Here is a 13,476-nt window from a genome sequence, read left to right as displayed (position 1 = left end):
CTGAAGTCCATGGTTTTTTTTTAAAACTCTTCATGGCAAATGCAAAGAAAATTGTCTCGATTTCCCCCTCACGCCGATGGAAAGGGAATACTTCCTTAGGAAACAGAGAATGCAGCTGGAAATTCCATTGCCGATTTCAAAGCCTTGAGTACAACACAGAATGGCTTCTCCATATTGAACTTTAGAATGTTGGAATATCTCAGATTTACTTCATTACAATTTGCACTGTTGCAATGCAGGCCCAGTCTCCATCACTGGCCTGAGTGGGGACCAGAGTAAATACAATTCAGCCTGTAAACCAGCAATTTACCTTCAGCACAAATGGAATAGTTGGTGCCTCATCTAAACTACTATACCCCACAAACCTTTTTTTTTAAGAGTGACATCAGGGTAATTCACTCTTTGGGTGCCTTAAATTTAACCTTTTTGTGAAAGCATAAGACAACACAACCTCCCCCTTCCTCCAGCAGCCCTCCCACCCATTCCCAACTATATACCTAATTCCAAATTGCTAGTGGAGCTTTTAAAACCGGTTTGGGGAGCAAAGACTCCACATAGGGCCACCACCATTAAATAATTCTCCTTTCTTACAGAATCTTTGCCAGTAGCTGGAGGCAAACAGACACTGCCATTTTCTCACCACTGCACGCTAAGGATGGTGCCGTTTGGCTCAATGAGATAAGACAGACCACAATACAGAACTGGAGCGTTAAAGAACAAATCTGGAGAGTCCCAATTCTAAGCAATGCATTTCATCATCATTTGCTTTGCCACAGGTGATGGGCAGAGGCCTTCACTGAGAGCTGCATAGTCACAAGGCTGGAACAGCCCGTTTGATTATCTCCTTAACACCACTGGAAGTGAGGCATACAAACTCAATTCAATACGGGGTGATTTTCCTGGTTGTTCCCCCAATATTGTTACTGAATTCTGTTTGCTACAAAATGTCCTTTACCCCCTCAGTATAAGTCTAACTACAGAAAGTCAGTCTGTAGGATCCGGCCATGGCTACTGTGCTGTGAAATTAGCCTTATTTGATCAATTAACAGATACCTGCACTTAGCAAAAGGCAAACAAGAGCCAATCGGGTTTTGGCTGATGGGAAAACAGTCACAATGGTTGGCATGTGGAATCCAAACACACTGCTTCAGAAATGTTGTTGATGCTGCGTAGAAAAATGCACACCGCTTACTGCTTGTTCCAGGAATGGAGCTAACTTTAAAGCAATATCATCACCATCCTCCACCTAAGTGAAGAAACAGTTTCCCTGTAATGTGTTTGATAAAAAAAGTTGTTGTAAGAATCTGTCCCCTTCTTTTTGACTTCCCGGAAGATGTTCCCACCCAGAGAGATTCCCTGATGCTGGTGATGCTGCCTAACCTCAGAAGACACACGTGAAGATGGAACGAGCAACCATTTAGGTCTTCTAGGTTCAGCAGCTACACTGCCAGCTCTAAGCAGAGTTTCACCCCTTCAAGGTTAGCTAGAAGTGAGGATAAGAAAACCAGGCTATTAAGGGTACGTTCTTCCAGACAGGTGTGCACATTGCAGTCTTTTACATCAGTTTCTACTCAGCTGCTGGAAGCTTACCAGCATAAGGCTTTTTTTTTCTTTTTTTAAGAGCTTGACTCCTGCAATAATAGAAGCCTTTAGAATTCTGTTAAAATCCACTAGCCATGCTCAAAAATATTTCTTCATGGTTTTTGTTTTTGTTTTTAATATGGTGGCTAGTAGGCACCTTAACAACCAGCCAGAAATCAATGTCAATCACCATTAACCCCTAAACTACAGTACCAGGATGGTTGGCTAAAGAAAGGAAATTGATTGGCTGTAGTCTGAAACTTGCCCAGTACAAGGTGTCTGGCTGACTTTGTCCTAAATAAGGCTAACATTAGTGAACTAAGAGAACGGCATTTGGTTGTAGAGAGTCTTGCAACTCAGGAGCAGCCCTCGCCAATGCGCTGGCATGACCGCCCCACTTTCCGGTCCAGTTTCACCATTTTCATAATGGCTTCTTCACGCCCACGTCCCATGTGGTCAAATGTGCAATCGTGCTGTTCAGGCAGGCGATGCAACATACAGAACACGTAACCTGCAAAGACAGAAGTGGGGGAAGGAGAAAGACGAGAACACAGCATTAAAATGCAGAATTCTATAGAGCAACAAGACCGCACCATCTAGGGTTGCGGTTCACAAACTGTATACCAGTTCAAACTTGGCTCCACACAAATAAATAAATTAATTAACAGTCAAATCCTCCTGTGAGCTCACACCTGGAGATAGCTGTCTGTGGCATCGCCACACGATTCATTGCTTTAGCTTTCCAGTCAGCTTCTCTTGAGGCTGGTCACTTTGCTGCATCAAGTGCAAAAAAATATTGCTAAGGGCTAAACTGACATGATTGCATTTGCACAATTAGCAATTTTATAAATTACAGGCATGGGGAAGGCTGATCTAGACTGGGATCCTGGCGTAGAACATAGAGAGGCTTTATCCTGCTTTGCCTAGATCAGCCTCACTGTGCCTATTATTTGTACTGGGAAAGAACCTACCTGTTTGCTCTAATGGGAACTTTGTGTCCTAAAGCAAGCAGCAGGTGTGGGATTCCTGCCCCAGATTGGGACTGCAGCATGGGGAAAGGGTTAAAGTCCCCTCCCTGTCAGGGTATCGGCCCAGATTGGGGCCTCTGCACCTTCAATTTATGTCATCCATGAAATGGCTAATGGCATCTCATCTAGTTTGGCCCTGACTCACTCCTGACAGAGAACCTCTGAAGAACAGTGATTTGTGCAGGGACAGGATGGGAAGGAATGCTATTCATACTCCAACACAGCCTGCCATTAAACCATTACAAAAAGTAAAGGGGGTCTCTGTTATTAGAAGTGAGAAACTAGGATATAAAACTGTTCATTTTTCTAATTTAGAAAATGAGCCTCAGAGAGCAGGACGTCTCTGAAGTGATATTCAAACTGCCATATATGCCTTAGAACCATCCGTAAAATTATACAACCGAAACGAGAATGAATATTGTTTACATACAACATTTTCTTGTGCCTTTTGCATTCAAGTCCATTGTTCACACACATAAATTATGACTGATCACATCATAAGGAAGCTCCATTCTGCCTTCCACGCTAGATCTAGTTTTTTATACTAAGGAGATAAATCTGTGCTTGGGCTGAACTGTACCCACTTCAGATTGCAGGTAGGTGCTCTTAAAAAGCAAAACAACACCCACATAGAAAACTAGATGATTGGACTATGTGAGATTTATGTGAGAGAACACAGTCCTTTGGGTACCAATGTAGTTGTTGGACCTCAATCAGTAACTTAGCAACTGTGTTTCTGAGAAGTCTTCAAAGGCTGTCCCACATTTAATGCATTGTTGTAGTCTTGACTTGAAGATTACTAGAGCATGGCAACCATAGCCAGGCTAGTAAACCAAGCTAGACAAAATGTGGGAGTTCATGGTCAGTTCTACTGATATCTTCTCCCTCCCCATAAAGGCAGCCATTTGGGTAAATTGTGAGATCACAGTGCGAATAGGGGAGTTTTTCCTGATCCAAATAGTGCCCCCTAGCTGCTGTTCACAAGCCTACTGGTGGCCAGTTGTCACTGTGATAATAAATTTGAATATGGGCTTCGCCATGTCAGACTGAAAGTGAGTGCCGCACATGACTGAGTGTTTCTCCATACAAAAATCTTCACATAGGAATGTTGCAGCGTGAGAATAGCAACACTGAAGGAAGGGTAAGCTGTACATCTTTAAAATAATGTAACTATCTGTAAATAGAATGAATATGATTACAATAAAACTGTTTGTGAGAAGTGCTAGAGTAATTCCTGGTTCACTGCCTAAAGTGAAACAAACCCCTCCCCAAACAAAGGCTTAGGGCAGGAATCTTTAAATTTCCAAAAATTAATACAAGGGTTTTTACTACACACACAATTGATTTGGAAGACAGACTCCCATAAGTATTCAGTGACCGCAGTGGCAACATTTAAAGGAAATATTCCTGGATTTTATGGGCTTGGGAGCAGAGCCAATAATCTCATCTAAAATCAGGACACTTGACATTTTAAATTTAGCCCTGGCTTCATGCAAACGTTGCTGGTTGTCAACTATATTTCTGAGTGAAAGGGCACAAGAGTTCAAATCACCCATAATCTGCAGCTCATGTCACGATTCAAATTTAAATAAAACATTTGTTTCTTTACAGATAACTCATTTGGAGCCACTTCAAAACTAACCTTAATAATCACACAGTTATTCCTGTACAGAATTCCACTCAAGTTCTCGTCACCTTCACCTCTCTCATGAAATTTTACACTTCCTACTGATTTGAAATTCTAATCGACGAAGGCTAATGCTTCACCTAAAAATACCTAGAAACTTTCAAAACTGAAGGAACTGCAATAGTTTTGTGCCACTGTGATGTATTGTTCAGGAATGTATGCTTCAGTGCAGCATTCTTGGAACACAGAAGTCTTTGCATACCTTCAAAATCCCAGAACAGAAGCGAAAATCCAAGAACACGGCATTCTTGGATGTGGGAGCTGCAGCAAAATGCTGCAGTGTGGAGTCTATGTTCAAGATTCCATTCCTTCTCACCCACTATTTTCCACCCCTCCACTAACAGCAGGCAGTTGGTGGCCACTGAGTACCCAGTTGACTTTGGGCTGTTTTTGCAATTCCCCCTTAGGATTCCCCTCCCCTAAAGATTTTTTCATACCTCAGTCTTTTTCTCCGTACCTCATATCACTCTCCTGTGTGAGTGGAGTTGCTTGGCTACATAAGCAATGGCACTCACAAGCCTCAACAGATGGAAACAGAGGATATATGTATTCTTTGGGTTTGCTCATTCTGGAATTCTGCTCCTTCCTATTTAAGAATGGAGGAATTTTCTGCGATCAGCAGTTTGCAGCAGTTTTTTTTCTTTCTGTTTGTTCTTCCACTTTTTCTCCCTACATAACTGATGCACACATGTGATCAGTGAACAGTACAGCATGTTTCAGACAAGCTCATCCAGAGTCCCTTTTGCACCCTGTTTTATCAACTTGTACAAGCACTTGTGAAGAAAAGGGGGAAATGTTCAGAATGAACAAAATGAAATTAAAGCTTTGGCAAGCTGCATGTGTAGTTGGTATCTACATTGTCCAGACAGGAGAAGGAAAGAATATTGGCATCCTCAGGCTTTGATCCTGCTCCACAAATAAGACTAGGCAATTTGAAGCGTCAACATCAAGATATTCAGGTGGGGAGAAATTTGTAAGCATCTGTCATTTAAACAGAGATATGCGCAAACATTAAGGCAAATGACAGCCATTCTGATTAACGACCATTCATGCAATGGTATGTCAGTGTTTCTCCGAATTTCTGATAATTTATTTTCTGGATTAGAAATGAAAGTGCACTCTCCTGCCATCATTCACAAGGTTTATGTTTAGAATAAGAATTATCTGCCTTCACAGAAACAATCCCTTGTGTTTGTGCACATGTCTCCTCTTTTGAAAAGGACCAGACAAGATTGGTAACTCATGCAGAGAGACATTGGGCAGCCACTGCTGGGGGCAAGGCATTATTAGGAGGGACTGAATAATCCAATCAGAGCCAGTGTTGAAACACTGGCCTATTGGGAAGAGACAAAAACAGTGTATAGCAGAAAATCATATGAAGAATCTCTGTGGGTAGAGTATGGATTCATAAAAGTTTTAATCCATTTATTCCTCATAGCATATTCCCATGACACATGAGGATATAGAGTTCATAGAAAGTGACTGTTTCCGGCAGTAATTTACAATCTGAGTAGAACAACTGTCCACTCCGCAGGAGAAAAATGTAACACTTTGCACCAACGACTTTTGTAGAACTGGTCATGAGTGTTTAACTGAGATATTTCTTCTTCTTTTTTAAAAAACTCCTTCCCTTCAACCCAGCTATTCAGACCTCTCCTGGCAGCCATGGAAGCTGGTTATCATAAGCACCTTCGAACAACTGACCCAGAATTTAAAAGAAGCCAATTTAAGTGCCTCCCAAATGAGGGGTTACTTTGGTATGATTAATTTTGAACCATGTAAGGAGTTGCTCACAACTGTCTTACCACTTATAATAATAATTTTATTATTTGTACCCCACCCATCTGACTGGGTTGCCCCAGCCACTCTGAGCTGCTTCCAACATATATAAAAAACATTACACATTAAAAAGCTTCCCTATACAGGCCTGCCTTCAGATGTCTTCTAAAGGTTGCACAGTGACTTATTTCCTTGACATCTGAAGGGAGGGTGTTCCACAGGGTGGGCGCCACTACTGAGAAGGCCCTCTGCCTGGTTCCCTGTAGTTTCACTTCTAGCAGTGAAGGAACCACCAGAAGGCCCTTGGTGCTGGATCTCAGTGTTTGGGCTGAACGATGGGGGTGGAGACGCTCCTTCAGGTATACTTGAGCTCTTACCACATGGTTGAATTACTAGCAGGCACAAATCTGTCTGTTTACACACATGACATTTAGAGACATGGAAAGCTGTTTGGCAAAGGCCGAAAGCTCATTTGTAAGCTCATGGCACTTGTAAAAGTTACAGACAATAGCTTTCTAGGAAGTATTAGCTGTTTATAGCTCAACAGCAAAACAAAATCCTGACTGATATTGTGTCTACTGACCCATTGCCCAAGGTGCAATTGTCACAGACACACAAATGTATTAAGGGGCTTAACCTTTTTTTCACCATGCCTGTGGCAGAGCAAAGCAACTGCAGGCGGAGAATATTTCTCATTGTTATGATTCAAGTAATTAAATCTGAGCTGGGAATGGCTGGCATGCTTTCTTTCTTCCACAGAACAGCAGTCTCATAAAGGAAGATCAAGAAGCTTGACTTTGCTTTACAAAACTGACTGAGAAAGCACCATTCATGGGATCACAGAGGAAGTCTCAGGTCAAGGGGTCTTATACAAGAGGTACTGACTTATCAGTTTCCAAGACCACATTATCTACAAAAAAAATGTGATGATTATGATGAAGTGTGGCTGTTCCAAATTCAAAGTTCTAAGCTAATTTATTTAAAAAGCATCTTAGTGTTAGAAATTGTGTGTGTCAGTTTGGTGATTCAACAGTTTGAGAATCAATGAATGCAATCATAGAATTCTAGAGTTAAGAGGGACCCACAAGGCTCATCTAGTCTAACCCCTTGCAATACAGGAATCACAGCTAAATAATCCCCGACAGATGGCCATCCAACCTCTGCTTAAAACTCCCCAGTGAAGGAGAGTGTGCCACCTTCCAAGGTGATAAGGAAGGCATTAAATGATAAGGAATTAAATGATAAGGAAGTAATTAAAAAACCCCACAGCAAACAGTATTTACACAAATCTATTCAATCAGTCTTGGAAGTTTCTTCAACAATTAACCAGTTTAAGCAACTCCACCCCCATCGTTCTACCCGGACACTGAGGTCCAGCACCGAGGGCCTTCTGGCGGTTCCCTCACTGCGAGAAGCCAAGTTACAGGGAACCAGCAGAGGGCCTTCTCGGTAATGGTGCCTACCCTGTGGAACACCCTCCCATCAGATGTCAAGGAAATAAACAACTATCTGACTTTTAGAAGACATCTGAAGGCAGTCCTCTTTAGGGAAGTTTTTAATGACTGATGTTTTAATGTATTTTTGATCTTTTGTTGGAAGCCACCCCGAGTGGCTGGGGAAACCCAGCCAGATGGGCGGGGTATAAATAATAATAATAATAATAATAATAATAATAATAATAATAGCAATAAATAATAATAATAATAATAATAACAATAATAACAACAACAACAACAACAATAATAATAATAATCACTTAACAGTAGGACCAACCAATGAATTTTCATTAGAAACAACTCTCAGCAAAGCTTCCACTGTAGATCATTGGGTTATTTGAGCACTAAACATGACAAGTGATGCCAACCCAGATCCACATACATGTTCCATGAGAAGCTATGTTACAGTCCAGTTTAACAGAGCTCTCACAACAGTTCAGAATCTAAACTTGAGATAAATTTATTTTGCTGCTTTTAGAGAGCTCCGTCCTTGCACAAACCGTAATTACTGCTTTCTTCTGTGTCCTTAGAACACTGTGTGCTCTGTCCAATTCTACCCTCACTCCAAAGCCAGCATTTCAAATCAATACTTTCAACCCACTTTTAGTAATGTAACAGACAAACCAATGCCCATCTTCCTCCTACAGCCAATAACGTAGGAGAATTGAGACAAGCCGGACGAATGACAATACAGCTTCATCTGAAATGCCTTAATTGGAACTGAGTGGGTTGGTTCTACCATCAAGCTTTCTGTTAAGAATGCCAGAATGCTCCTAAAAGAGAAATACTCTGTAGGAAATGTTACTTTGGAATTGAAGTGAAACATGAATTTTTCAAGAAGGATCTGACGATAATGATGCAAGTCTAGTTTGCATAGCTTACCCAAAATATTAATTGTAGTCTTGAAATTCAAAAGGTCATGTTTTCCAACATGTAAATCACCCATGTGTATAATTTCATATACACTTTTATTCAAATGTATTTTTTAATAAATTTCGAGGCAAATAATAAAGTATGAGATTTTGCCAACATAGTGGCATTCGCCTGTTGGAATGAAATGCCAGAGGGAAGTGTTAACTCATTAGTGCTGGAGTTATAGTTTCTCATATTAAAAACAATCTGCCTTAGATTGAATCAGCAGGTCCCAAGGCATTTCACTTCCTCCCTGTGATATTCATATAGTGTTGCTCCACGGGTTGCACAACAAGTATTCAAGTATTTTGGTGAACGTGTTTATTCCACAAGCTTTGTTTTTTGAAAAAACAAAACCCACACAAGTGTGTTCATATGTGTGTGTGTGTTAAAAAAATCAAAAACAAAAAAGCATTTTCTTTTCAACTGCATACCTGTGAGGAGCTACCAAGGAAATCATCAATGAACTGCAGGCATAACAGGAAAATTATACTGAAAGAAATGCCTGGGATATTTCCCTTGGTCTACCTGCTAATGCTTTAGATCAGCGGTCAGCACGCTTTTTCAGCAGGGGACCAGTCCACTGTCCCTCAGACCTTGGGGGGGGGTGTCGGACTATATTTTGAGGGGGTGTGGGGGGGAAATGAACGAATTCCTTTGCCCCACAAATAACCCAGAGATGCATTTTAAATAAAAGGACACATTCTTCTCATGTAAAAACACGCCGATTCCTGGACCGTCCATGGGCCAGATTTAGAAGGCGATTGGGCCGGATCCGGCCCCCGGGCCTTAGTTTGCCTACCCATGCTTTAGATCCATAGTGCTTGTATGCTGCAGACAACAGATCTCTTAATGGAGTCACCCAGCAAGCATGTGATATCTACAATGCAAAGTAGGTGCTCCTGCCTCAAAGCTCTGGAAAGCTTACCCACTGCTTACAATTCACTTCTAGATAAGAAAAAGGGCATGTGTTTCGCCCCATCCCAGATGTATGAGCAGAAGTACTGCAGGACAACAACAGTGAAGAATTTTCCGTATGACTAGCTATTTTCTTATAAAGGCAGCCATTTTGCAAAGCATCATTCTAAAAGAATAAGAGCTTTCAATGGTGCAAGGACACCATGGAAAACTGGAGGTTCCTTTCACATAAGAAGTATGTGTGTGAGAGAGAGAAATACAAAATATAAGCACAAAACTTATTGAAGCCTTTCAACATGACATGAAATGCTGACCTTTGGATCAGAATATAGAGTAGGGGCAGGTGACCTGCAGTCACCCAGATGTTACTGGAGTCCATCATCATTCCCCTTAGCTGTACCTGGTAATTCTAGGAATTGAACCTGGGATCTTTTTCCATTGCAAAGCATGTACTCCCCCATTAAGCCCTAGTTGCTAGCTTTCGCTAAGCATTTTATGATGTATGTGCTCATGTACTTTCTTCATTATGTCAAGTAGTGCAATCTACTCCTTATGTTCTTTCTCTTTATAAGAGGACTTTAATGCAGCCAGTCAAACTTCTAAGTATAAGTTCTATATCTTTTCTTTATAAACTGCCTTTAGTTTTCTCAAAGTTTATCTGTTTTCAATGCCCTCAATAAAATATGAATCAACTGTGAATAGTGTGAATGAAGAATGAATGCTTAACTTAGAAAAAAGAAATCTGCTACCAGGAATTGAACAATTAGAAATGATCACCACCAAAAGGCTTGGTATTCCAAAACAGAACTGGCCAGCAAAGCCTGAGATGCTTAATTTCATTAGAACTATGAGGCGCTACTCTAATTGTGTGACAAAACCCAGAACATCACCTCAATCTCAGTACATACTTGATAAATTCAATAAAGAAACTAATTTGCCTATGGTGCCTTTCTTACACGGTTTAATCCTTGTGGAACTGAGCCGTATTTCATTTGTCTGAAATATTTTTAGACCCTTCATCATAGAGCAATTTCTGGGTCCAATTTCTCTTGATTTTATTGTTATATTTCTTTGCAAACCACTTTGAGGTTGTTGTTTTTTACAATCAAGCGGTGTATACATTTTATGAAATAAATAAATGCAATAAAAATTGAGCAGCAATATAAAACAACATATATGAGACAGGAGGAATAAAGATATACAACTGATAACCAAAACAATGCAGTATGAACAATACCTGAACTAGGATATATCAAAGAGTTCAAATACATGCCCTCTTCTGGCTATACTAGGATATGGATGGGGGGGGGGAGTATACTGCAACTTTCCACAAAAACAACGACACCAATAATTGTGAAATGACAATCAGCCTCTACTTACAAGGCAGACCTTATAATAATAATTCTGGAAGCAGCTCAGCATACCTGTATCTCAGAGTAGATTTAGGCCTGGACTGGATGTTCCCTGCTTCTCTTTTGAGAGTTCAGAGACACCATAACCATATTTCTCTGCAGTTATTCACAGCCACTGATGCTTATTTAAGTCAACTGTGTTCTCTCTGTTATGCTTCCTCAAGTTACCCTGGCCAATCAGGGGTCACGTTCTGGATGCAATGAAATCATTGCACTACACGGTCAATCAGATTTGGCTCCATGGCAATGTCACTAAGGGCAAATGAAGCTCATTTAGAGTAAGGGAAATGTTTCCTATCCTCATCTACTTCAATCAGGGGTGACTCAAACACTTTTGCACCTCTCTCCTAGCAACCCCATCAAAATGACTGAAAATTGGTCATTCTTTTTTACAGTGACGAAAAGTTTCGTGAAAGGCCCTTGCCCCCTATCTCAATTCAAAATCGCTGTGAATTTTGTTACACAACTACACTACCAGAGCTTACCCTGAGCTACCTCACTGAGCCTCAGTTCTGGACTCATCTCTTACAATCTGTGGACATAGAACATTTTCCTGGAGTAGTATTTATACCTCTAGAAGTCTCTGCATGGAGCATTTATCTACACTAACATGCCTCCCCAACACTGAGGATTTAATTAAAAAGCCAAAGTGTATCCAAAAATTTAATTAAAACAAGTAAGCAGTACTAGGCAGCCTGATAATATATGTGTATCATCTGTTTTTTGCTTCAGCCCAATGAAAATGCAAGGCAGATAAGACATTAATAAGGAACAAGAATAAATAATGCCGAGTTTCCAGGCTGAGACACTTTGTCTATTACAGAAGCTCCAGAGGCATTTACATAGGTCCATGTATTTTAACCTCAGGAGTGGTAACAGGCTTTACAGATTCATGTTTTAAACATTTCAGTGTATTTGCAATTAAGCTTTGCTATGTTCTTGACAAAAATAGTTACCAACATCTGCTGCAATGGAAACTATTTGAGCCATCACCTGTGTCAAAGTGGCTGATACATTAGCAAGCAAATGTGCCCAATTTGTTCCTCCACCATCATCAAATCTTTTCTCGTAAAAAGAGAGCTTTGGTCTATGTGTTCCAAATTCAAACCCTTATGTTAGGATCTAATTTAATAATTTGAAGTATAGTAATCCCTCATTCACAAAGCAGAGAATATTCATGTGCCTTGGACTATATACATACACGCACATGGGTGTGGTTTGTGTGCGCGCAGATATAGTAGATACGTGCACAACAAATTTCAGATCTACAGGTCATCTAATTCAAATGAAGCTTGCCCTCCTCATTCAATCTATTGTCCAGGCCCAGCAACTGAGAGTTTGTATCTGCACATTGCTCTCTTCTAACATATGGTTAGACTAGTTCAGCTGTAAGTGCCTTCCCATGACATAAGTACTACAACGCCGACAACAGTTCACATACAACCACCACCCTCAAATCATATGAGTCTTTATATTGAAGTCTGGACAATAGTTTCAGCTCTTTTAAACAAAGAAGAATATTAATATATATAATTTCACAGAAACAGTTCTAACATGCTGGGTATATGATGCAGGTGGAGCTGTGGTCTAAACCACTGAGGCTCTTGGCCTTGCTGATCAGAAAGTCGGGGTTCGAATCCCCACAACTGAGTGAGCTCCCGTTGCTCTGTCCCAGCTCCTGCCAACCTAGCAGTTTGAAAGCATGCCAGTGAAAGTAGATAAATAGGTACCACGATGGCGGGGAGGTAAACGGCATTTCCATGCACTCTGGCACTCATCATGGTGTTCCATTGCACCAGAAGTGGTTCAGTCATGCTGGCCACATGCCCTGAAAAGATGTCTGTGGACAAACGCTGGCTCCCTTGGCCTGAAAGCAAGATGAGCGCCGCACCCCATAGTCGCCTTTGACTGGACTTAACTGTACAGGGGTCCTTTACTTTATAACACACCCACCCACACAAAGTTTTGCATGAAGTTTTCATGAATAATAAAGTATACACACACGTGTGTGTCTGTGTGTATGTGGGTATGTGTATGTGTACTTTATTATTTTTGCTCTAATCCAGGAACCATGATGGTTGAAAAAACAGAGACAAAACCTCATGCAAGTTTGCAATGTTAAAATCTTGACAGGAGGCCACAAGTGAAGCTGTGCCTCAGGCTTTGCTAGAAGTCCAATGTGGATTTTATGAGGTGTGCGCGTGCACACACACACATGCACATTTCAATCTCAAACTCTAATTACTAACTTTGAAGTCCTAAAAGACCTGCTGATTATGAAGGGGAAACCTTTCAATTCACCTAGCCATTTCCTCTTCATTATTTATTTGTTTTTTAGTAACAGCCTGCTCTAAGCACATTCTCTCCTAAAAGCATTTTCCCCATGCCAATGCAAAAATTGTCATCTGCATTCTAGGCTCTGAACGACATACTCTGGCCAAAGACAATTTACCTCAGGAATATTATGTACTAAAAGGACTTTTAATCCCCAGAAGATATTATGTACCGTATTTTCTAACCAACAAAGCTATCCCGGCTATTTAGGTTTGTATCAGCTTCCCCAACCTGGTGCCCTCCAGATGTGCTGAGCCACAATGGCTGGTGGTCAGAAGATCTGGAGGGCACCAATTTGGGGAAGGCTGGTTTATATTAAGTTGATGGCC

General features: G+C 40.9%; 1 protein-coding gene across 1 annotated transcript in view; it reads right to left on the bottom strand.

The window, feature by feature from the left end:
- Positions 1 to 1,700: 1,700 nt before the first annotated feature.
- ZFAND3 (zinc finger AN1-type containing 3) overlaps positions 1,701 to 13,476 on the bottom strand; it is a 131,453-nt gene continuing 119,677 nt past the window's right edge. The window contains exon 7 of the mRNA XM_081000317.1: positions 1,701 to 2,092. Within this exon, the coding sequence (XP_080856443.1) occupies positions 1,938 to 2,092 (155 nt within the window). The 3' untranslated portion in view covers positions 1,701 to 1,937. The remainder of the gene's footprint in view (positions 2,093 to 13,476) is intronic.

The sequence above is a fragment of the Podarcis pityusensis genome, assembly GCF_964106645.2.
Source record: "Podarcis pityusensis genome assembly, chromosome: 3".
Classification (NCBI taxonomy): Eukaryota; Metazoa; Chordata; class Lepidosauria; order Squamata; family Lacertidae; genus Podarcis; species Podarcis pityusensis.
Note: the sequence above shows the minus strand (reverse complement) of the source record. Positions and strands in the feature narration are given on the sequence as shown.